Here is a 26,931-nt window from a genome sequence, read left to right on the forward strand (position 1 = left end):
AAGTTGAATGACTGAGTGAGCAAAACAAGTGGCGAGAAAGTGTCTCAAGGCAACAGACCCGGCTAGACAAGTAATGTGACAACGAAACATTTATAGTAAGAGTTTAAAAGTGTACAGTTAATTGAACCGAAAGAGTGTGAATTCCGAGAATTAAAGGTGGTGTTCGTGATATGATTCGAGTGCTATAGGCTACAGTAGACAACTCTACTGCCGGGATACACTGAACTTTCGTACATGGAACGAAAAGGTAAGATTAATATTAATTCTTCATAAACCATGGAATGGAATTTGGTTACTAACTCATACTACCTGAAACACTATTAAAGTTGAATTGTCGATTAGTCCTCTACTACGACAGTTGCTGTCCGAGAGGACGTTGACAGGAAATGTTAAATATAGAAAATACTCCATGCGGCTAGACTTATCAAACCCAAACTCACTCTCTCTCTCTCTCTCTCTCTCTCTCTCTCTCTCTCTCTCTCTCTCTCCTCTCTCTCTCTCTCTCTGTGTGAAGTGTTGCCACATTTCTTAGGTTATTCCTACGGCTTCATCCGATAACCATGAGTAAGACGACGCATTTTACAAAACAAAAATTTGCAATGACACATCTTTGATGTAACCAGTTAGAAAAATGTTGTGATAGTCTAAAAATGGAAGAGATAGACTTCTACAATTGTCTTTGGAATGTGTACACTGTGTTAGAGTGGGAACGTCGAAGTAAACGGGCAGTTTTAAAGAAACATTAGCTGTACAGCCTGGTTCAAATCTTATACATCCATTCATTCATCCATAGAGGCATTAAGGGATTACATTTATCAGGACTAATTCGATTATCAATTGTCACACTATCACGGGTCTGTATCACCAAAGGTCGTGGGATATTTTGGTCAGACATTTTAATGTTTATTTCAAAACTATGACGTAAAATGAGTAATAATTTACATTGTCATTATGTCTGTTGCTACTTGCAATGATTATTTTCCAGTATGAACAAGGTGGATCGAATCGTTGAAGTATCAAGATTTTTTTTTTGGGTAAAAACAAGGTCTTTTCTTTACTTGCTATTATGTGCTTATTATTATTAGCTAAGCTACAACTCTAATTGGAAAAGCAGACTGCTATTAGCTCAAGGGCTCCTACAGGGAAAAATAGCCCAGCGAGGTAAGGAAATGAGAAAAACTACAAGAGAAGTAATGAACATTTAAAATAGCATTTTAAGAACAGTAACAACATGAAAATAGACCTCGCATGTATAAATTATAAAAAGAGATGTCAAGAATATTACATTTAAATTTTTTTGAGAAATTTAACTCGATTAGGTTGTGTTCATAAACTTAAAACGTTCTCTCAAAATGGACTATTTATGATCGATTGATTGATTAAGAGTTATCTGGCATCCTGACATCCAAGTCATTGACGCCGTGTAGCCTAAAACATTGTTAGTGGAAGATGCACTTCCTCCTATTAAGATGATGGAACTGGTTAATCTGTACACTACTTACTTTTACGGGTTTATTTCTCGCCCTCCATCAGACACTAAAGGTCTGTTCAGGCGGGCCTTGGTGTGTGAAAAAATAATTTCTTTCCAGTTAATATTTTGCTCTGTATCGTTATCAGTTATTTCGCTAGCATTTGTATTCAGGCTTAATAGTTTTCAGGTCACTATTATAACACTTTCTAACAAGATAAGTCTTCAGGTTTTTCTTGAAAGCTGCCACATTATTGCTATTCTTGACATAGAGTGGAAGGTCGTTAGAGAGTCTCGGTGCAGCATAACAAAACGTTCCTCCTCCTATTGCATGATTCACACTAATTTCGAATAGTCTATGTGGGTCATCAGCATGTCTAACTCTTACAGCGGCGCTGGTAGCTTCAGGGTAGGGGACCAAGCAATCACCAAGATATTTAGGCTTATCACTTGTAAGTGCTTTGTGAGTCAACAAGCAAATTTTAAATTCAATTCTAGCCTTAACAGGTAACCAATGTAGATTGATCAATGCAGGAGTTATTCTCTCCCTTAGTTTAATGCCTTTTATCAGTCTAGCCGCCCGGTTTTGCACATTTTGGAGCTTTCTTAGTAGTGTATTGGGCAATTTGTAGCACAGAGAATTGCAATAATCAAGCCTTGATATTACGTGACTCATCACTAAAATTTTTGTACTGCCCTCTTAAATATTTTCTAATAAATGCTATGTTTCTCAGGTGATAGTTACACACTTTCACTGTGTTCACAATTTGGTCCCTCATTGACAAATTACAATCTATCAGTACACCCAAATTTTTCACAACAGGCACAATCCCAACATCACCAATTTTTATACTTTGAATTAACTGGTAATTCTTCAAAGCCACCTTTGTGCCAAAAAACATACATTCTGTTTTATCATCATTTAATTTGAGCTTTTTCCTCTGCATGCATGTCTTTATTTCAGTCATTATCTCATCAATTTTCTTCTCTGTATCTTGTGTTGTTGAAATTGAGAGGTAAAACCGAGTATCATCTGCATATAGTTTAAAGCCCACTTTTTGTTTTTTCAAGATGTGTGATAGCTCGATAGTCTATATGTTAAACAAGATAGGGCCCAGAACACTACCCTGTGGTACACCCTTCATAAGAATTCTCTCACTGGATCGGTTTCCAGAAACTTCTACAATAGTCTTCCTATTCACTAAGTAACTTCGCAAAAATTTCAGTGCTTCCTCAGTCACTCCAATAGACTAAGTCGTCAAGTAAGTACTCGTGCACAAGTGTCAAAAGCAGCACTAAGATCTAACATAATCAAAATTCCACACTTTCCCTCATCAAGAAGACCTATCATATCATTCATTATTGAGCATAAGGTAGTTTCTGTAGAATGATTAGCTCTGTAGGCCGATTGATTTTCCGGGAATACCTCTAACTCATCAATATGCGCCCATAATTGCTCACTTATGACTTTTTCAATAAGCTTTGACATGTAGGATAAATTTGAATTGGGCCTATATGAATTTAGCTCGTTTACATCACCTTTTCCTTTGGAAATTGGTTTGATCAACGCAGTTTTTTCACAGCTAGGAAAACAGGATTGTGATATACTTAGGTTAATTATGTTCAGGTAAATATTATATACAACTTGCTTGTTTGGAGCTTCACTTATTGAACTGTTTGGGAAAGGGTCGTTTCCACAATATGTATTCTTCATCTCTCTCATAACCTTTAACAAGTCGCACATATTTATTTCCTTAAATTTTATTAACTTCTTTCCCTCCTTCACTGGCATAGCTGACTGTCCTTCCTTCACTGGCATAGCTGACTGTCCTTCCAAGTGATTTTGGGGGAAACCTCTATTAGATTTCATCAATTTTTCATTGAAGAATATAGCAAATCTCTCTGCACAAACATTGTCAGGCAAGACATATTTTTTCTTTAATCCCATCAAATCATCAAGGTTTTTGTGAAAGTCCTTCATGTTATTGGTTTTTTTACATTCGCCGTTGTAGAATTCTCTTTTTGTTTTTTCTAACAGGATGTTATAATCTTTTCTGGCCTTATCATATAGATTTCTGGCTTGTAAGGATTTGGCTCTTTTCCATCTACCTTCCATCTTACGTCTGTGTCTTTTTGCCTTTAATAGCTCACTATTATACCATCTAACATTTTCGCGTACAACTATTTGTATGTTCTTTATGGGACACATGGTATCGTACATTTTTCCAAAATTGTCGTTGTATTTCTTGGTATAACACCCAACACATTCTCTGTCTACCATATGTTCACATTGTGTGTTCTCACAAGACATTTGCGCTACACTAGCTTCAATAAAATTCTCAGCATCAAAATTTTCCCGTTCCCTATATGTGATCCATTTTTTAAATACTCTGGTGCAATTTATATTAACATCAAAAGTGATGAGTTTGTGTTTTTGAGATCTCAAAGTCTGGTTCCACTTCAAGGTTTTTTTTTATTAGGTCTGAGTCTTTTCCACATATGACCAAGTCGAGTGTATGACCACCTACCGACGTTGATACCGAAACACTGTTTATTAAATTAAACATCTCAAATACTTCCTTGAGTTCCTTAGTCTTATAATCGTTTTCATCATCTACCTAACAATTAAAGTCACCACCAATTAATGTATTTTTAATATCGTCCACCACACCCACAAGAATACTAAATTCTTCGATGAATTTCCTCATATTACTCCCTGGTGGTCTATATAATGATATTATATTCAATACCTTATTGTTTCTTGTCAGTTTTAAAAAGATATATTCAAACGTTTCAAATACTATTTCATTCATGATAGAAACCCTAGAGAAGGTTTTCGACACAAAGACACCCACTCCTCCAGTTTTGTCCTTTCTTGGTACGTGGTAGAAATCGTGAGTACACGACGTCATCTCCTGAATCTTTGAGTTATCACTAATATTTCCCTGCAACCAAGTTTCCGTTAATAAATATAAATCTAATTCCATTTCGTTAATAAGATTTCTAATCTTTATGGTTTTATTCCCCACCGATTGAATATTTATCAGACCACACTTAACCAATGGGCTAGACTCCATGATCGGTTCTATTTTTTATCCTGGTAAGCTCTTCCTTGTATACTTTACAGTTATCATCATATGTCTTATGATTCGTATCATTGTAATTCCTCACTGTGCAATTATGACACTTTAACGTATTTACAGTACAATCCGTGGTTCGATGATCCTGGCTACACTTGGCACATACCTGAGTCTTGCTACAATTTTCGGCAGTATGACCAAATTCCTGGCATTTATAACACTGAAATACATTGTAGGAATCATAGATTTTACAGCATCCTCCAAGCGTGGTATATACTCTATCATCTCTTTTACGGAAGACTTTCCTGATAGTTGGACTACACTTTATAATGACATGTAATTTACCGCTTTGTCTTCATTTAAACTTCCTGATCAATTTAAAGTCCTCTTCATTTTCACATATATCATTCAACCATTCATTCTTCTCCATTATACTGGCAATTATATCATCATTTTCATCAATATTGCAGACCTTGATCTTCGGTTAAGTAGATCCTTTTTATCTACTTCTACCTTAATGTCATTCTTGACCTCTTCTAAGTAATTTTTAGCCTTTTCTAACCCAGCTTTATCCGCAAAATTAACTACCAAGTGGCCTTGTTTAAAGGTTTTGACCTGTTCGACGTTCATGGTTATCTTCTTCATGATAGTTTTCTTGATCTCTGAAGCCTTCGTATTTTCATCCGTAGATTTTATAACCAAAGTTTTTTTTTTTTATTTCAACTTACTTGCATATGTGGTCTTGGTTACATTCTCTTGTTCGTATTCCATAAGTTTCTTTTTCAGCTCAACAATTTCTTGACGCATATCAGTGTATTGAGAAGTTATCATATCCATAAAACCAGACATCTGTTGTTGTACATTTACCTTCATCTCTTCTATGTTGATGCTTAGTCTCATCATGTCTTCCCATGATTGCCTTACCCATGAACCATTGGGATTTGCAGTCTCAACACATCTTGGACATTTATAAATGATGTTCCTGCTTTGTAAAAGAATACTTGTACCATCCCTTAAATTAGAGCAAGCTTCTTCATCATGGTACCATCTTCGGCATTCATTGCATTGTATCCCATCAGCGACATAGGACTCACAGTGCCCACACATGCCATGATTGCCTCCGTCATCACATTCTTCATTAGCTGCTGCCATTATATTTTCCTCGGAGTACCGTGTCGATTTCAGTCACAAATAGATCGAAATAATTCACGGGATTAAGTTTTTCTTTTCGTTTTCTAGAGAAGGGCATATTGAGTCATTTTTCAATAACTTTTCAAGTAGCCCCGCCCCAACACAAAAATGCTGGGTCAGGCCTTTCGCTACAGACCTCACATACAAGGGAACCACTGATTTTTAACACTATATTTCACTAATATCAATACTAGCAAACACCCACAAAGAGATTTTTCATAGTATAAACAACGAGATACACAATGATTCCGTTTAAAGCCAGTTTCGATACAGAGCATTAAAACACACGTCCACACCCGCACTACAATAGTTTTAATGAATTGTACTAAGAACTCTTCAATTTGAAGACAACATTGTCTAGTTATGCCAAGTTACAGAAGGCAGTAGATATATCGCAACAAATCAATTCGTAGATAAACATGAAAAAAAAAGCATCTAATCCTGCTGCTGAAATTAAGGGTAGCCCATTGAGTATGGTCCCGAGTTGTATGAGAAAGGATTTTCATCATGTTAAAATCCAACTGTGGTGTCACTATTGTTTCAAGTCATGAATTGGATGCTAATTGCGGTCAAATATTGGAGACTAGTGAAATAAAAAAAAAAAAACGCAAAAAGTTGTGCCAATATCTTAGTTCATAACAAGGTTACAAATGACCACAAACACAGTATGCACAAAAGCTGGGATCAGTGGAACAACCCATAGACACGCATGTATGTATAAAATGGCCTGTATAGATTGGATTTGAACTTAAATGGGGTTAGTTGAAATTCACGTTAGTAACTAATACTCTTTAGCGTAACTCTGTCGTTAACTAATTCGTCAAATTGTTTTCCTTTAAAGCTGAAACACATACATACATATACTATACGTGGTGGGATTCTTTTGTCTTCAGTCTATTTCACTAGATGAATGAAAGCAAGTTGGATTTAAATCAACATGAAAGTTTATACAAGAGAAAAGAATATTGTGGATCGCGTAGTCAAACTCCTCACGGGGGTTGGATCCTGACATACAGTTTTCAGAGTCAAGTGGAAAATTAAGACAAGCGTCATTCAAACAAGTAACGAATATTCTGTGGATATTTTACGGCATCAATCAGCCATGGAATGAACATTTTCCTTATCTGCCAATAAACTCAGTATTCATAAACAGAACCAATCAAATTTTATTAAAAATTAAAAACAGTTTTCAATATTTTTCGTACAGCACCAGCGTCCATATTTCCAGAATAAAGTTTTTAAAATGCAAAATAGCATTATCGGATGGTTTTAGTACGTTGCGGACTTATAAAGCTGCCCAAGTGACCCTCATTTTCACTTACATTTATCTCAAGAAATGAACGATCGAATAGTTAACCGATTATATATAACTAACATTTTAAAAGTTTCTCTCACTATCCAATAGTTAAAATTTCATTCCTCGAAGATGATTTATACGGTTGAAAAGCTATTTTTCAGAAACGCCTGCACACTCAGAACTCAAGTTTTAAAGTGTACGTAATTGGAAATTAAAGTGTCAAGTAAACTTTTTTTCTCGCTCACCTTGATGGGCAAATTGCAAATTTGGCCCTGCTAAATTACAAGTACGTGTGTGTAGAGAATGAAATAAAATAGTACTCTACCGCAATAATTAATATAGCATACATGTCAGCAAAAATTTACAATGACAGAATTAATTTATTCCTTACAACACAATTACTGGTAGAGTTTGATAGCTAAAGAACCAAAGAAAAACATTATCGATGGATCATTAAAAAACGTGTAATATTACCATGGCTTCAAGGAAAGTTATTGCACATGGCATGTCAGAAAGTCATGCAATTCTAAAGAAACCTTCATCCAATTTAGCCAACACACTGCCTTAAATGTACAGTCACTCATATAAATTGATGGATGTCCGGGTGTTTGAGAGAGATTTCCATTTCACCCTTTTCTGGGCGACAGGTGTCTGGGAGTATAGTCGAATATTGAACTACCTAACTCTGCTGTAGTAATTGTTAACTTTTACTAGTATGTTATTGATCTTTTTTTTTTCCACGTAGATATATATTACAGAGATTCTGTTCTTTCCTTCTCTTCTGACCTGTTGTTTTTCTCTCGCCTTTCTACTTGTAGTCAGGGTGAATTAGATGGGATGGTGGATCAGTCCAGAAATAATTAGCAACAAGAAGTATTTCATGACAGTGGATAGAGAATTTTGTAGCATACCATAAAAAAACCTCCCTCTGGATCTTAATTTTTTTCCCAAAGACTCATTAAAAAAAATGCTAAGATGTATGATTTTTCCCTTTTTCAAAATTGGATTAAATGGGCACTGCTAGTCTTCTGTTATAAAGCTTGACTCTCTGAAAAAGGATTGTTCATTAAACTATTCCATTGGAAGCCTAATTTGATTTGCACAGGCTCACATTGTTAGCAGTTGTCTGTGTCATTTAGACCATTATGCCAAATGCTAGGATCTTTTGAGGGTCGTTCCACACTACTTACACCTACCCTAGAAATAATTTTTGATATCCTGAAATTCAATTATCTAACGCCACGATCGAAATCAATGGGACTTGAACCCGGTTGTGCCAAGCAGTACACAGAAATTAAATCCCATTGTTAGTAATATTGATAGTAATGGCAAAGGACTTTGCGGGCAGGGTAAAATGATGTATTTTTGGGGATTAATTTAATAAACTAAACATGTCAGAGTCAAGCTCTTGGGAGGAATGTATTGTATAGGCTGAGGATTGGCCATGGTCGGCCAAAGCACAAATATCTTTTCGTTTTCTTCTTCTTTTGAGCGATATTCGTGCACAGTTTAAGAGTACTTCAAGTTTTGCTTATTATAATTTTTACTTCTTTGCTTGCTTTATCATTCAGTTGAATTTAAAGCTATTATTATTATTATTATTATTATTATTATTATTGCAGTTGTTGTCAATCACTTATCTTTTCAAAGTATTTGGTATCAATTTTCACCAACAGATTTCAGTTATGTTTAATTAATGATAATTTTTACTTATCCTCTTTTTTTTAAATACTTTGGTAATCATTATTTGATGCTTCTACTGATAGTGGAGAAGATATCAGAAAATTTTCCGGAGAATCTTCCATTTCCGGAACCAGACACCAAAATTAGCACACAGACTCGTCGGGGATTGCTCTTTTTAATAAAAAGGATGCCATTGAATTTACAGAAATATTGCATTTCGCAATAAGATCGCAAAGACTTGCCTTATCTGGATGCTCTTGATGTCAAATCATACATTTTTTTTTTTTTTACTGCGTAGAATCCGAATTTAGAAATATGTACTTACCCATTGACTTCCTCATAGCAGTAGAGCAATGTCAACACTCAATCAGGACACGCTGGATGGCACCTCTGTTGTGAACCTCAGTATGGGGCTCAGTATCAGCCGAATGATTATTTAGTGTGCCTAAATCATTATTTTAGCGTCCCAGATGCTGTCTAATAAGCCCTGGATCAATTAGCAACCATATATTACCGGTTGTACCAGCGCAGGAGAGCCGAGCTAAGATTAACAGGTCTATAGCCCTTTGCATGTAGTGTCTTGGTTGCTGAACAGACTGCAAAGGACTTGAACGATACTGTATGAACGATCAAGCTAGGTGTAAGTCATTTATATTTATTCTCGAACCTAGTCGTATCTCATACCTTATTCTAAATGATTGAGATCAAGGTGGTAAAAGGATAAATCCTCGGCTTCGATTCACGGAATAAAGATAATTACCATAGTATGATACCTTGAATGCCATTCACCAAGATGGCAAGTAACAGACCCAGGGCTGTAAATTCCAGACTGACTGAATCAATTGTTGTCCTTGCCAGAAGAAGAAGAGTGAAGAGCTCAAATCACCATTGCATAACCACAAAAACATAATGGCTACACTATGTGACTAATATTTCCCTCTTTCATGCAATAAATGAGATGCTTTTTGTTCTGGGTCCATCATTGTCATCAAGGCAGGCGGGAGTGCAATGGGCATGACTGAAGACCTATCAGTACTGAGATGGTGGATGGTAGCTGGTTCTGAAGTCAGCCACTTGGGTACACAGTATGAGGCAAGAAGTGGGATCAAGGGGGTTCTCAACACACCATCCAGCATGACAAAACAGTACGAGCACAGTGATCCTTGAGAAAATATAAAAGCTCTCACAAGGTATGCAAGATGTGAGCAACCTTCTCCAGGCTGAGAGTTGAGACCTGCTTTCACTTGATGCAAAGAACATTGCTCACTGAAATTTTTTCAGAGCTGGTTAGCGCACACTTTGAGAAAGGAAATGTCAATTTCCAGGAGTTTATTAAGAGACGGGGAAGAAAAGAAGAATCCACCATCTATGAACAAATCAAAAGGAACAGGGTTGACTTTTTACTACAGGTATCAGTATCTGTTGACTCTTCAAAGCAAACAATCGACTGTTCTCCAAGCTGTTCATATCATGCCAGGCCAGAGAGTATGACTTGAAGGAGTTCTTTCGTCATGAGAACCAATCACAGACTTCTTCCCTCCAATGATAGCAGAAAGCTCCACACATGTCAAAAATCCCACCTCATTACTATTCTTGAGAGCAAAGTTACAACCCTGGTGTAGCATTAGTGGGTGATTGGCCCTCGTGAAGTTCAAAAACTTTTGAAGAGTAAGCAATGCTCGATGTACTTCTTACAATACAAGCACACTCTACTAAATACAAGAGAGCAGACATTGTTTTTTATTTCTACTGGCCATTTAGTATGAAAGCTGAAACTAGATCAAAGAGAGGATGTGGGGTGAGACTCAGGGTGACAAGGAAAGGAAAAATTCCCTTAAACTTGTACTAGACTAAGAAAAGATAATTTGGGCAAAGCTTCCACCCATTGCAGAGTTGCCAGTAGCAGACTAATTGTAGGTGCAAGTCGGAATGCTGCAGTCGACGAGAATGCTACTGTTTTGGTCTGACCTACACAGCACTGTGCGGCTACAGATACGAGGTTTAGAGTGTACTATTTCAGGCAGCAAGATGAATAATATGTGGCAATTAAGTATAGTCTTATTACTGCCTATATGTACAGTATACAGCTACACAACCGAAGAAGGAAACAAAGAGTTAACTCATTTTTATAACCAAGCGTTCATTTTCATAATCGTTTCCCGTTCGCAATAGTAGACAAGCAATCATTAGCGAATGCTTATCATCTTGGGAGTCTGTGCGTGAGGAAAATATTTGTAATAGATTGCTTGCCATTATTCCCAGGAGGATAAACAACTATATATACATATACATATAGATAGATAGATAGATAGATAGATATATATATATATATATATATATATATATATATATATATATATATATATATATATATATATATATGTTTGCCTAAGTATATTATACCAAGAAAATAATGACGTCTTTTAAAAGATGAAATTGTCTTTATTCTAATTGTTTTACTGGAATTTGCGTGTTTTATTATTCACATAGGCCTATGCATTACAAAGAATTATACATATGTTTTAATGAATTGTTGCTGCCTACTATTTACTTAAACTATAATATTTGTATTATCAGTTTTAATCATTGTCTATTACCTGGTTCATTAATGTCTTTAGAAAGTTTCGTCTTTTGAGATTTACTTATTATTTAGTTAGCCCCGACTTGTGAAGGTTTGAATGCTCAGTTTGCCCCTCCTCGCCTTAATCTTATATGTGACTTGAAGTTCGCACTTCTGATTTTATAATTCTTATTAAGCTTATAGGCCTAAAAATAAAATGAAGAAGAGACTGGAGAAATTTCACAAATCGCAACTTATGCCCTGATAGACACCTTTATTAAGTTATAAGATTTGATGCAAATATTTATTGTTGCCATCTGACATATAGCCATGCCCTAGTATGTGTTTAAGACAAGACTACAGAGCCATATTATTATTATTATTATTATTATTATTATTCGAGATACGTTAATATTGTAGAATCTGCACATTACAGCTTTGGGTTAATATGTCTGACCCTATTATAGACTTCCATTCGTGAAGTAAAATTAAATAATAGAGGTAGAATTAATTATAGTTTTAATAGCAAATATAACACACTACCTCGCTTATTTATTTATCATTATTTCTTTTCCCTGAATAAACCCCACGAGAGATTGGACCTACAGTATATAGGCAGCTTTGACTATAACCTGAAATTTGGCTTATAATGATTTATTGCAAGTTCCGAAACCACGACCCCAACTAACTTTTGCTTTATACACAAAACGACACAAGCAAAATTAAATAATAACTTTGAATTCATAACCCAAATGCATAAATTGTTATTATTAGACAACAGGACTAAGCTTGAATTATTTTCCCCCTTAACACCCTCTTTCCCACTCAGTTCCAGGAATCACGGTATTTAGAGGGATTCGGGCTACATTACGGTATTTATTTTTTGTTCTGAAATATTCTAGCACGATTTCTTTAACGATCCAATATTTTCCAATGATAGAATTTTTCAGAGCAGTTGACCACCATTGTTTCATACATACACATATCTCCTAAGTGAAATATAAGGTTTATTACCAAGTGGCAACTTACGAACAACGCCTGCCCAATGCAAAAATAAATGAGAGAGAGAGAGAGAGAGAGAGAGAGAGAGAGAGAGAGAGAGAGAGAGAGAGAGAGAGAGAGAGAAGGAAGAGGAGAATTCAACAGCAGACCAAAGAAAGCCTGTTGCTGTTTTGCTGGATAATCGGGGGACGTCAGTGGCAGGATACTCTCTTTCTATCCTGCCTGTCTCGGAACCCCAAACCGAGAGGTAGTCCTGAATCGGAAGACACCCAAGAGGAAGGATCCTCAACGGAGTCGATTTCTTAGGGCTTGACCCGACCCAGGACTCTCGGAGAACCCGAGTCTCTTTACTTTAGGTTATCCAGGACGATACAGACATCACTGCCATTACTTGCCGGAAAATATTCTCTATTTAAGAAGACTCAAACATTTTATGCAAAGTTTATAGATTTGCTGATAAATTCATAATTTATTATAAAAGTTAATTAGGAATCTAGTTGCCTTTAACAATAATCATCATTATAGTTATTTATGAATTTTTTATATTTTTTTTAGCAAATAAATCAGTAGTTTCATGGTCGAGGGAAAGCACCCGCTGATGCTATTGCGAGAGTTATTGGGTACTGTGACGACCGCAAAATAGTACTATATCAAATTCCTCTCTGGTTAAAGCTCATTTTTCCTTTGCTTAATTTTCGAGTCAACATAATTTGAATCTCTCTATTAACTTTTAAAGGACAAAATTGAATAATACTTTTTCTATTTTGATATGATAAGTATAAAACGATTGAAACATCTACAAATACAATATGAAGTATATCTTTCAGGAGTCGGAAATTTATTCTGAACACTGTGTCACTGAGATGTGCTTTAAAGATAAAATACTTTTCACCCCAAACTTCAGTACTCCATATTTGTTAGTCCTATGAATATTTCCATTCCCTAACTTAAATATCCAACCTAGAATATCCATCGAACAGTTACAAATAATTTCAAAGATTTCACTATAACTGTTATTTGTTCGTAATTATAACTGTCTAAAGTCAAAAAAATATTTATAGACCATGTTTGATACAATTCTTTGGACACTTGCATTTTACAAAATGTGAAGTGTGAAGTAGGAGATGACGAATGATGATGAAAAGAGAAGTATTGATTTAAAAACTCGAGATAGAGACGACTGGCGAAATGTAACCGTGGCTTGGGGTCAATAGGCCTAGGAAGAGATGATGACCATATATATAATGAATTTTAATTCAAACTCTATAAAATATGAAAATATTAAAACTGGTCAGTTTAATTCATGAAAAGTAACTCATCAAAATAGTTTCTCTTAATTATTTTTTCCCTCGGAATCTGAAGTTATCTAAATTTATGGGAAATTGCGTAATCGTTTGTACACTGAAATAGATCATATTTGCTGCTACTGAAGAAACACAAGAGGAATATAAATGCTTGATTTTAGAATACTGCACAAAAGCAACGATGTGCCGGAAATGTCAGGTAGGCCTACAATGCAAGGCTCTGTAGCTGCAGAAGCTGTGATGTCATACAGCCGTACTATGCAACGCTTAAAACATGTAAATGCAGAAGCTATAATGTCAGATAGGCCAACAATGCAATGTTTAAAACCTATTGATTTATTGTAGAAGCCATGACTCCGTTTTCTCTCTTTCCTCAGATGTTCTAATGGTATTTATTTTAAAAATTAGTATGCCTTCACCTAAATGAAAACTTACTATGCAGCAAATGTAAATGAAGATAATCTGCCTTTAGGAGATATGATTATAGTGACAGACTAAAAGAAAAATGGCATCTCATCTGTCTGGGACTTTTGACACCACGAAGGAAACGCTTTCTCTTCATAGTGACTTTCTTTTTTCTGGTTTTTTTTTTTTCGTAGCTCATTGATAAAGCCAAGGTCTTTAGTAAGGTCTACAGATCTTGGTTAAGTAAAAATTCTATGTTTGATACTGGAGGATCATCGGTGCCATGATGGTTGAGGAGGCTCTAGAGGTGGTGCTTTTGCTTTTCTATCCTCACTTAATATGCAGCATATTCAAAATTCATAAATAGCTATAATGATGAATGAAAGGCAATTAAATTCTTAATTATCAAACTTTATAAAAAATTATGAATTTATCAACAAATCTGTAAACTTTACATAAAATGTGTGAGTCTTCTTAAATGGAGAATATTTTCCGGCAAGTAATGGCAGTGATATCTGAATCGTCCTGGATAACCTAAAGTAAAGAGACTCGGGTTCTCCGAGAGTCCTGGGTCGGGTCAAGCCCTAAGAAATCGACTCCGTTAAGGATCCTTCCTCTTAGGTGTCTTCCGATTCAGGACTACCTCTCGGTTTGGGGTTCCGAGACAGGCAGGATAGTAAGAGAGTATCCTGTGTCCCTGACGTCCCCCGGTTATCCAGCAAAACAGCAACAGGCTTTCTTTGGTCTGGTGTTGAATTCTCCTCTCTCTCTCTCTCTCTCTCTCTCTCTCTCTCTCTCTCTCTCTCTCTCTCTCTCTGATTAGTAACCCTTTCTTATCCTTTTCCTTCTTCTCTTCCTCTACTAATAAAGGGCACGAGGTGGGGGGGGGGGATTCCCGTCTACAGTATGCAGCCAGACTGTTGCTATTTATTTATTATTGCATTGGACAGCGTTGAACATAACTTGTCACTTAGTAATAAATCTTTTATTTCACTTTGTAAACATGTGTATGAATGCACAAAGTTGCTCAACTGTTATGAAAAATTTTATTATTGAAAAAATATTAGATAGTTAAAACAATTGTGCTACAATAATATTTCAGGAAAAAAAGTAATACATTAATGAAACACGAATCCCTCTGAACACCTTGATTCCTGGAACTGTGTCTGTAGATAGTCGGAGTGGGAAAGAGGGCTTCAAGAGGGAAAATAATCTAAGCTTAGTCCTGTTGTCCAATAATAATAACCATCTATGCATTTGGGTTATCAATTCAAAGTTATTACTTGATTTTGTTTATGTCGTTTTGTGTATGAAGCAAAAGGTAGTTAGGGTCGTGGTTTCGAAACTTGCAATAAATTATTTCAAGCCAAAGCTTAGGTAACAGTCAACGCTGCCTATATAGGTCTAATCTCTTGAGGAGTATATTAAGGGAGAAGTAATAATGATATATTAATAAGTAAATAAGCGAAGTGGTGTGTTATCTTCGGTACCAAAAATACAATTAAATCTACCTATATTATCCAACTTTAATTTACGAAGGGAAAGCTATAATCGGGTCAGACATATTCCCCCACACCTATAATGGGCAGATTCTACAATAGCAACGTATCTCGAATAATAACAACAACAACAACAATAATAATAATAATAATAATAACAATAATAATAATAATATGGCTCTGTCGTCTTGTCTTTAACACATACTAGGGTATGGCTATATGTCTGGTAGCAACAATAAATATTTGCATCAAATCATGTCATTTATGAAAGGTGTCTATCTGGGCATAAAGTTACGATTTGTGAAAATTCTCCACAGTCTCTTCTTCATTTTAATTCTAGGCCTATAGGCTTCATAAGAATTATAAAATCAGAAGTGTCAACTTCAAGTCCCATATAACAATAAGGCAAGGAGAGGCAAACAGCAATTAAACCTTCACAAGTTGGGTCTAACTAAATCCTCAGTAAATCTCAAAAGACGAAAATGTCTAAAGATATTAAAGAACCAGGTAATTAATAATTTCATTTTTCAAATGACACCATTATTTTCTATGTATAATATACTTAGGCAAACTATATATATATATATATATATATATATATATATATATATATATATATATATATATATATATATATATATATATATATATATATATATGTAGGTAGTAGGTTGGCCAGGGCACCAGCCGCCCGTTGAGATACTACCGCTAGAGTGTTATGGAGTACTTTGACTGGCCAGACAGTACTATATTGGATACTTCTCTCTGGTTACGGTTTACTTTCCCTTTGCCCACACAGACACCGAATAGTCTGGCCTATTCTTTACAGATTCTCCCCTGACTTCATACACCTGACAACACTGAGATTACCAAACAATTCTTCTTCATCCAAGGGGTTAAATACTGCAATGTAATTGTTCAGTGGCTACTTTCCTCTTGGTAGGGGTAGAAGAGACTCTTTAGCTATGGTAAGCAACTCTTCAAGGAGAAGGACACTCCAAAATCAAACCCTTGTTCTCTAGTCTTGGGTAGTGCCATAGCCTCTGTACCATGGTCTTCCACTGTCTTGGGTTAGAGTTCTCTTGCTTGAGGGTACAGTCGGGCACACTGTTCTATGTAGTTTCTCTTACTCTTGTTTTGTTAAAGTTTTTATAGCTTATATAGGAAATGGGCGAGTACACATTTCTAAATTCGGATTCTACGCAGTTAAAAAAAAAAATGTATGCTTTGACATCAAGAGCATTCAGATAAGGCAAGTCTTTGCCATCTCATTGCGAAATGCAATATTTCTGTAAATTCAATAGCATCCTTTTTATTAAAAAGAGCAATCCCCGACGAGTCTGTGTGCTAATTTTGGTGTCTGGTTCCGGAAATGGAAGATTCTCCGGAAAATTTTCTGATATCTTCTCCACTATCAGTAGAAGCATCAAATAATGATTACCAAAGTATTTGGAAAAAAAAAAGAGGATAAGTAAAAATTATCATTAATTAAACATAACTGAAATCTGTTGGTGAAAATTGATACCAAATACTTTGAAAAGATAAGTAATTGACAACAACTGCAATAATAATAATAATAATAATAATAATAATAATAATAATAATAAATTCAACTGAATGATAAAGCAAGCAAAGAAGTAAAAATTGTAATAAAAAAAACTTGAAGTACTCTTAAACTGTGCATGACTATCGCTCAAAAGAAGAAAAAAACGAAAAGATATTTGTGCTTTGGCCGACTATGGCCAATCCTCAGCCTATACATTACATTCCTCCCAAGAGCTTGACTCTGACATGTTTAGTTTATTAAATTAATCCCCAAAAATACATCATTTCACCCTGCCCGCAAAGTCCTTTGCCATTACTATCAATATTACTAACAATGGGATTTAATTTCTGTGTACTGCTTGGCACAACCGGGTTCAAGTCCCATTGATTTCGATCGTGGCGTTAGATAATTGAATTTCTGGATATCAAAAATTATTTCTAGGGTAGGTGTAAGTAGTATGGAATGACCCTCAATGATCCTAGCATTTGGCATAATGGTCTAAATGACACAGACAACTGCTAACAATGTGAGCCTGTGCAAATCAAATTAGGCTTCCAATGGAATAGTTTAATGAACAATCCTTTTTCAGAGAGTCAAGCTTTATAACAGAAGACTAGCAGTGCCCATTTAATCCAATTTTGAAAAAGGGAAAAATCATACATCTTAGCATTTTTTTTAATGAGTCTTTGGAAAAAAAAAATTAAGATCCAGAGGGAGTTTTTTTTTTATGGTATGCTACAAAATTCTAAATCCACTATCATGAAATACTTCTTGTTGCTAATTATTTCTGGACTGATCCACCATGCCATCTAATTCACCCTGACTACAAGTAGAAAGGCGAGAGAAAAACAACAGGGCAGAAGAGAAGGAAAGAACAGAACCTCTGTAATATATATCTACGTGGAAAAAAAAAAACAGATCAATAACATACTCGTAAAAGTTAACAATTACTACAGCAGAGTTAGGTAGTTCAATATTCGACTGGTCTCGCACTCCCAGACACCTGTCGTCCAGAAAGGGGTGAAATGGAAATCTCTCTCAAACACCCGGACATCCATCAATTTATATGAGTGACTGTACCACTTAAATTTACGATGCTCAGTGTTCACTCAATAACTCTCAAAATATTCAACTATTGCTTTTCACTACATCTTGTCCTAAACTGTGTTATAGGTGTGTGTGTGTGTGTGTGTGTGTGTGTGTGTGTGTGTGTGTGTGTGTGTGTGTGTGTGGAGTTGACTTGCCAGTAGCTCTCAAACTTTATGATAGAAATTTCAGTTTGATTTATAAGATTGTAACTTCTATGGAGTGACAATCATAAGGGACAATCATTTAGTGGAAAAAATGAGCTAAGATTCACCTTATATAATCTTAGTCATTTTCGGTCACAACTCTTAAGACAGGGGCTCTCAACCGGGGGTGCACGAACTCCCGGGGGATTAAATGTAGATTTCTAAGGGTACTCAGATCTGCTGAGAGAGAGAGAGAGAGAGAGAGAGAGAGAGAGAGACTTGGAATCAAAATTAATTAGACACCCATTCATTGTGAATGTGCACTTTCTCCCAAATAACAGGCATGAAGAATTCTTAACGAGTTGGCGAAAGACTCCTGCAAATGAGACATTTGAAACACTCCCCGAACGATTTCTGGTCTAAAATGAGTGAACGATTTCTGGTCTAAAAAGAGTGATTTTACCATGTTTTACCGGAATTATTCTGAACTCTTTTCTGAAGTTCCCTAGTACGTAACGGTGCGAGCAAGGATTTAAAACTCCACTGAACATGAAAGCTAAACAATAACCACAGATTAATGTGAAACGAACTACGATTCAGCTTGTCAAATACTGCTCCTCGAAATGAGTAAATAGTTTGTAATAAGCACAGCCTTCACATTGAAGTTCAGTATTGATCGATAAGGAAAATATTGTTGCATTCCTGCATGTGTAGCATCATTGTAAAATACATGGAATATTAACGTTTCATCTCAATAGTCATTAAAATTTGAATCATTTGATATTCTATGCTGTATCATTTTATAAAGAGTTAATCACTAAACTTCCATTTTGTTCGATGTCAGATTACTGGGAGTTCGGGTAATTGCCTCTTAACTGGGGGGGGGGGGGGTGTTACTATCACTATAAAAATGTTGAGAACCCCTACAGTGTATGAGGCGTTAACTAAAAATTAAAAAAATATATCTATAGTGTAAGTATTCAAAAGATACAAAGTTTCAGCTGGTTGAAAAGAGAGACTTTAATTGAAATTAAGTTACATAACTCGGTAAATGAATAGCTATTGTAAAATCCTTGTTCGTTTTCAGAGCATATTTCTCAACCACCCCATCCGGCTGACATCCTAACTGGGAACTACGAAACATGGTAAGTTCTACGAACAGTAGTTTATGAATCTTCTAAGCTTTTTCTAAGTAACAAATCTATAAGTTATGACGTCATTGTAGCTATGAAAACGCACATTCGGCAGATGAAAATGAATGGCAGATTAAATATTTGATGTTGACATTCTCATATCAAACCAAAACGTACAAATTAAATCCAGTTTTCTAAATCCTGGGAGAACCTGTACTCAAAGAGATACGCTATTTGTAAAATTAGTGAAGATATATATAATATATATATATATATATATATATATATATATATATATATATATATATATATATATATATATATATATATATATATATATATAAGAAAGCTTTTACAACTAGGGTTGTAGCTTAGCAAGTAATAATAATGATAATGATAATCATTGTGAAAAATATATTTCTCTGTCCTGGTTTTAAGGACCTTTTCAATTGTCATTCAAGGAAAAATTCTGCCCTGGAGGCACAAGTGATCATCGTAGGAGGGGGCGTGTCCGGTCTGACAGCTGCCAAAACGCTAAGTGACAACGGCATCACCGATATATTACTTCTCGAGGCCGACGACAGAATCGGAGGAAGAGTCCGGACCTACAGGCAAGGTTGAATGAAGTCTTTTATGTCACTTTTTAATCTATTTGCCATGAATGTTCTGCGATTCTTTTGAAATTCAGTATACCGCAATGGCTTTGACATAGATTTAAGAGACGTGTGTGATTTTTTTTTTTTAAACCGAGCAATACGATAAAGACAGGCCATATACTCGTCTTTTTTTTAATGAGACGCATTTGCATAGACTCGGAGCGGTGCCCTTTTAGCTCGGAAAAGTTTCCTGCTATCTGATTGGTTAGAATTATCTTGTCCAACCAATCAGCGATCAGGAAACTTTTCCGAGGTAAAAGGGCACCCCCTGCGAATCAGTGCCCATCTGCCTCGCTAAAAAGAATTGACTTTAGTTAATGCAGGCTTGTTATATGTGAATTAAATCCATCCATTTATGTTATAGGACTTGTAAGAAAGGCTTATTTTTACACATTATACACATTAAAATTGTTAATGTAAAGATAAAAACATTGTAATGATTTGTTACTCAAAAGATGTTGTATTGTAGAACAAAAGAGCTTCATATTTCTCATAACTTATTCTGTATCATGGAGTTCTGTTATCAATTTAGATGCGAAATAAATATTTTTGAGGCATGTCTACCATTCACTAACTTATTAATTTTATCCTTCTAATTCCAGGAAACCTAACAGTGGAAGAAGGAGCAGAATGGATCCATGGGGGCGACAAGAACGTCGTCTACCGATTAGCCAAACAACTGCAAGAGGTTGTTGTTGGTATACCTGATGATGCCTGGGGTTAGTGTTAGCCTAATATGCTTAAATATTATAAAAAAAGAGAAAATGTGCATTTATATTATAAAAAAAGAAAATGTGCATAGATATTATAAAAAAAAAGAGAAAATTCAATGAAAGGAGATTAGGACCTCACCATTTTAAATTTCACAGAACATCAGGTGTTTTATACTATATATAAAAGTTCCCTTTCTGATTGGGGATACCTTAATATGGTCAAAGGGTTTGTGCATAGTCATGATCAGCAAAGCTGTACTAGTCAGGGTCACCTATACTAGATTGACTTAGTACTGAAGTCTCTACCATCACCAATCCACAGCGTGGTGGTGAATATGGCCAAACCCCAGACACTAATAAGGGCATGTCTGAAGCCTTTGTCCAGCAGGGGACTGGATATGGCTGCATTTGTTATTGTATAATTATCAAACTTACAAAATTTCTTTATGGGCAGATGAAAGAGCTGTAACAAACAACGGACAGAAGAGCGATCCATCGAAATACGATGTAGTGGAGGACCTTATGGACGAAGCCGACGTTAACGGGGTACTCAAACCCTACTACCACACTGGCTATGGACACTTCTACCTAGACAGGTACTGTTATAGGGTGAATCGAATAACGTGAACCTCGAAATGAATTTACGTTAGTAACGATAGGGATTCCAAGAGAAACTAAAACCATGAAAATAAGTATTTTTAACGTTTTGAGCAAAAGGCTTCTTACTTTTGATTTAGATCTATCTGACTAAAACAAAGACGCTAGACATAAGTACACAAAGGACTTTTGGAAAACTTGGATCTGCAATCTATTTTCCTTCCCTATATTTATCTAAAGTAAATTATATAATTTGTTTCCTTTGCTGCAGAACAGATGTAATTATAACCAGGTAAATGAGGACTCATTTTGCCAAATACTGGATTATTTCAATAGCAATTTTATCAGTAATTAACAAGTTGAAGGTTAATTAATGCCATTTCATTCAGAGTTCTGGAAGTACCCATTTAAATGACAAATTAAACGTTCATGTTATTCCATATGTAATTAGTATTATAATTCTAATTGCAAACTTAACGATAATAATTTACTTTAACTCCTGTTAGTTTTATTAAAGTCATATCAAGGAAAACTGAAAATCTAGAAATACCTATTTTACAGGAGACAAGAAATTTCATATTCTTCTAGTTCCTATTCCTCTTCTTTTTTTCCCTTCAGATTCCCAAAAGCCTACGGCAAGGGCTCAGACTCCCCCTTGGGTCAAGCATGGCTTCACCTGCTGGAAAAGGTAAATGGAAAATTTGAATTTGTAATATTTAGAGGCAAATATGTGGCGAAAGTGGGTCCTAATAAATACTTATAATAAACAGAACTATAGTCCATTTCTTTTAGCGAGGCAGATTTGCACTGACTCGCAGCGGTGCCCTTTTAGCTGTGAAAAGTTTCCTGATCGCTGATTGGTTAGAATTATCATGTCCAACCATTCAGCGATCAGGAAACTTTTCCGAGCTAAAAGGGCACCATTGCGAGTCGGTGCAAATATGCCTCGCTAAAAGAAATTGACTATAGTTATGATTTAAATTAGAAAGCTCTTCTGATAATTTTTTTTTTTTTGTGCTTTATTGCTGGTTTGATGTAGTTTCCGAAATGTAAAATTCTGGAAATATTTGAATTTTTTAACAACTGCAATAGGTACTTGAACAAATACACCCAAAATATTAACAAGTCATAATTAAAAGCCATATTGTATTGAACATTACCCAAAAACACAGATTAACGATAACAATTTCAAATTCCCTGACGGTTCTTCTGTATTCCCAGACAGTGAATGCAGAAGAAGGAACGAACAACTGGCTAGACATGTCAGCCCGAGATGCTGATCAGTACGTGGCGAAAGGAAGGGACCATCACTGGAGGGATGGGTTCGATACCCTCGTTAAGTACCTCAAGGTAGATTTCTAACAAATTAGAAATAAAAATGTTTAAATAGAAAATAAGAAATACACAAATTTAAGAAAAAAAATGATTGAACGCCAGACTATATAGTGTAGATGGAAACAAGTAAATTATTAAGAATAAGTGAATTGTTAGTCGAGGAGGGTCTTGTTAATGAGCATTAAATGAAGTACGTATTTTTCGTGTTACTTTACTTTGGACTAGAAAAATCTTCTGGTTCAATGTTTTAAAGCATTTATCTTTCTGAGGGATTATAAATGTTTATCTTATTTCTTTCAAGGCAAAGCGTTTTTTACGCTCTAAGTTATTAACAAAAATAATGTAAACAGGAATTTCTATAGTTTTACAAATCCATTAAATGCTTTAAGATTTGGCTTCCTAAATATTTTAGATTTTATTTTGTTTAATAACCAAACTACAGTTTAGTATCGAATTCCAACCCCTAACCCACCCTTTAAAAAATAAGAGATCTCTGTGTAGTTATGATTTTAATTTCGTCTTTTAAATCTGAGCTTGTTTTACAGGAGTTCGTTCCGAACGAAGTCATTCGCGTCTCATCTCCAGTTTGCAAGATCTTTTGGGACGAGGATGACATAGGCGAAGGGAAAGTGCTTCTTGTGACAAACAATGGCCGTTTCTCTTACTGTGCTCAACATGTCATCGTTGCCACTTCAGTGGGACACTTGAAGGAAAGACACACTATGCTCTTTCATCCTCCACTTCCAGTTTCATTCACCAAAGACTTGAATGTAAGATGATTCTTTCGATTTTTGTTAAAAAAAAGTGCCGCATAAAATTAATTTTCGTAAAGAGAAGTCGTTGGTTAATGTCCGCTTTTGTATAAAAAAAAAAAAAAACACTTCTGTTAAAAAGATTACTTCTGTAAAAAAATACTCTCAAAGTAATAAGACAAAGGAAATATCGTAAAGTGATACTTGCAGAATTATCTGCTAAAACCATTCATGTAAAGATGTGAAAACTAGTTTTAAAAAACCAACAGTTTTAGAGAATCAGCGATTACAGTTTAGTTACAAATATCAAAATTAAAAAGTTTTGTAATTAATGTTATTTTTTGTGTTAAAATAGTCCATAGAATTAGGTGTGGCAGACAAGATCCAGATCGGCTGGAAAGAGACATGGTGGGGATCAAACGATCCTTTGTCCTTGATGATCCTCTGGACAGACAAGAATCTTCCCAAGGAAATGGTAAGTGCATAAGCACTTTCTAAACGGGGGGCAAATTGCACGGCAGACGCTGTTACCAATTTTGTGGTATGGGCAATCACAAGTGTACATGACGTCAGAGACAAGGAAATCACGGGCAAACCATCGAAGTGCTCGTTGTTAAGGCACTGGATGGGTACTTGACTAGGGACAACGTTGCCTGAATCTGCCTGTCCAGCGCATGGCCAAAGTCATACGTTCGCCTGTCAGTGCTTAGAGCCTGTCTTTGGGTGAGTTTACACGGTTGAACGGTTCGACAGACCAGTGTTTGAAGTGATGTTCGAACGTGTGAAAGGGGTATTTGGTTGTCGAACACGTTCGTTGAACGTGTGAAAGGGGTATTTGGTTGTCGAACACGTTCGTTGAATGGTTTGAAGAAAGTCTGTTCTCGCTTGACTTTTGTGGGCGGGGCTTCATTGTCCACAAACCTTATGCATTTGTGGCAGACTCCATTTCTTCGAACCGCTTGACAAACAGGTTCGACAACCGGGTTCGACCATGTAATCCCCGCTGTAGACAGTTTGATCTGGTAACAGTTTCAAAGCTAGAGAATTATGGGCAAATCCTAATGCCCGCCCTGCATTTGCTCCTCGTATGGAATGGGCTTCAGAATATGTTCCATTCTAATGAGATACACACATATGGTTGCTAGTTTTTAATTCATATAGACCTTTTAATCTGAGGGAAATGGGGGTGAAAAGACATCCTAGCCATCTTAATATTTAGCGTAAAGCTTCAACCTATCAGGTTTGTTTTCTGCAAAAGCCGTCCTTCATGAAAAAATTTAACTTTTCAACTATTACTTTAATCTATGATTAAAAGTTAATCTCCTAGAAAAAAACTACTATTTCTCACGAGGTGCTAAATAACTAATAGGCTCAATCACGGAACTCCTAAGCAAAAGAAACTTTTCACAGATGAATTTAGCAAATGCATTTTCTTTAAGGAATGGCTCTATGGCATCGTGCAAATCTTCAGCGTCAACCAGCACGCAAACGTCTTGCTGACGTTCGTTACCGGAGACGAGGCCAAAAAGATGGAGAGTTTGCCAGTGGATGTAGTGAAGCAACATCTCGTGTATCTCCTGGCGACCACCACCGGTTTCAAGATTCCTGAACCGGTTCTCTTTACCAGGTGCGTTTTAGTACGTATTTTCAAATTAGAACATGCTGGTACATAAACACACACATTAGGATATAATGTTCACGATTATCATCATTGTTGTTACTAAATAAGCTACAATCTTATCTGGAAAAACTCTATACTATAAGCCCAAGTACCCAAATAGAGAAAATCCCCCAGTAAAGAAAGAAATAAACTACAAGAGAAGCAACGAACAATTGAAATAAAATATCTTGAGAACAGTAACAGCAATCAAATAAAGCTTTCACATATACACTATAGAAAATTAAAAAAAAAATCAAGAAGAGAAATAAGATAGAATATTGTACTCTCAAGCAAGAGAACTCTACCCCCAGGACAGTCGAAGATCATGGTAGGTACAAAGGCTATGGAAATGCCCTTAAATGTTTTCCAGTATAAGTTCCTTAACAATATCTACAGTATAAGTTCCTTAACAATATCTAAGGTTACATCAGTTCAACAAATCAATTATTACAATAAACAGTTTCTAACAAGAATTCTTTTCAAGCTTTGGCACAGTTTTATGGACTAAGAGCTACAGTACATACTCCTGAATAATTTGAACAGATTTATTTGCCCATATTCTGTCTCCTCTTATTCTATTTAACTTACGGAAGTTTCAATAAGAAATTCAGACTAATTTTTTGTTGCATTGTTTAGGGAATTCTGTAAAAACATTTAACCTATCTATATCTTCAACACCTGCTACTAAAGTACTCGCTTACGTAGATCTTTACTGGATACTTCCTACCTAATCAAAGTTAACAGACCATATATCGTTTACAGACCATGTTGCATAAACAAACTAGAAAATTAAGTTAGAAAACAGCTTCACAAAATAAAAAGTTCTCCTTTGCAGGAGTCAATGGGGCGAGAACCCATGGACCAGAGGCTCCTATTCATCCTACGTCACAGTCGAAGGAGACAGAAATGGGCTTCACGAACGTCAAAGATTAGCAACACCCCTAATCAACTCCAAAGGAAAGACTGTAAGAAATGCTATCGTAATCTCTCTATGATTTTGTTATTAGGTCACTGTGGACTCTTTTTTTATTTTTAAAATTTATCTTTAAAAAGTTAAATTCCATCTTCACAATCACAATATTTACAGGATAATTACATTTAATTGCATTTTTCTATAAACAAATCCATCCAATTTAACAATTTACAACATCACACATCTTGATTTTAATTTTTAGTTACTAAAAAACAATAATTTATATACTTTTTGGTGAACATTTTATCAATTCTTTCTTTATAGATGGACTCTTTTACTAGTCGATTTCTTTACACTTCCCTGAATAATTGTTTGCAAAAGTTAAGAAATATTTTATTCAAAGTTATGTATGCATAAAAATTGAAAGATATCTAGTATAATTTTCATTATCATTGTTATAGAGGATAAGTAAGATTGAGTTTTACTTCATTTATACAATTTATCTTAGAAACAAAAATATTAAGTGTTATTTGGACTACCGTAGAAGAGAATGAAAAAAAATCAAGATGCAATTCACGAGAAAATATGTCTTTATTTATCCTCTTTTCCATAGAACGTAATTTGTTTCATAGTCATCCTAACCATTTTTATCATCTTTATCGTCATCCAGGTGATATTTTGGGCAGGCGAGCACATACACAACACAAGGTATGGAACGGTTGACGGAGCAATGGAAGTGGGAGATCAGCAAGCGAAGAGACTTTTAAAACTAATCAACGCCAAATCTTCTGCAATAGTGAATGGTGTCAAGTGATAGGGATTTTGTACTAAACCCAATCAAATTATATTTTCATATTCTGCTCTTTATATTGTAACATTGAATTGGTATTACACATAAGAATTAT

At 35.4% G+C, this 26,931-nt stretch overlaps 1 protein-coding gene and 1 long non-coding RNA gene across 2 annotated transcripts in view; one reads left to right on the forward strand and one right to left on the reverse strand.

The window, feature by feature from the left end:
- Positions 1-26,931, reverse strand: part of LOC137620243 (uncharacterized) — a 143,157-nt gene that overhangs the window by 105,915 nt on the left and 10,311 nt on the right. Inside the window, exon 2 of the long non-coding RNA XR_011040024.1 lies at positions 21,917-22,045. This is a non-coding gene — a long non-coding RNA (uncharacterized lncRNA). The remainder of the gene's footprint in view (positions 1-21,916; positions 22,046-26,931) is intronic.
- LOC137620242 (spermine oxidase-like) lies at positions 1-26,931 on the forward strand. The gene is made up of 12 exons (XM_068350482.1): positions 1-247; positions 19,355-19,412; positions 19,862-20,016; positions 20,659-20,775; positions 21,224-21,365; positions 21,985-22,054; positions 22,588-22,716; positions 23,247-23,471; positions 23,809-23,928; positions 24,893-25,080; positions 25,949-26,078; positions 26,697-26,931. Exons 1-12 carry the CDS (start codon positions 235-237, stop codon positions 26,838-26,840), a joined length of 1,491 nt encoding a protein of 496 aa, XP_068206583.1. The 5' UTR covers positions 1-234; the 3' UTR covers positions 26,841-26,931.

Source organism: Palaemon carinicauda, chromosome 26, assembly GCF_036898095.1.
Source record: "Palaemon carinicauda isolate YSFRI2023 chromosome 26, ASM3689809v2, whole genome shotgun sequence".
Taxonomy (NCBI): Eukaryota; Metazoa; Arthropoda; class Malacostraca; order Decapoda; family Palaemonidae; genus Palaemon; species Palaemon carinicauda.

Coding starts and splice junctions, on each gene's coding strand:
- LOC137620242 (XM_068350482.1), top strand. Junction 20,017..20,658: donor AGTCCGGACCTACAGGCAAG/GTTGAATGAAGT, acceptor TTCTAATTCCAG/GAAACCTAACAGTGGAAGAA. Junction 22,717..23,246: donor CCCTCGTTAAGTACCTCAAG/GTAGATTTCTAA, acceptor CTTGTTTTACAG/GAGTTCGTTCCGAACGAAGT.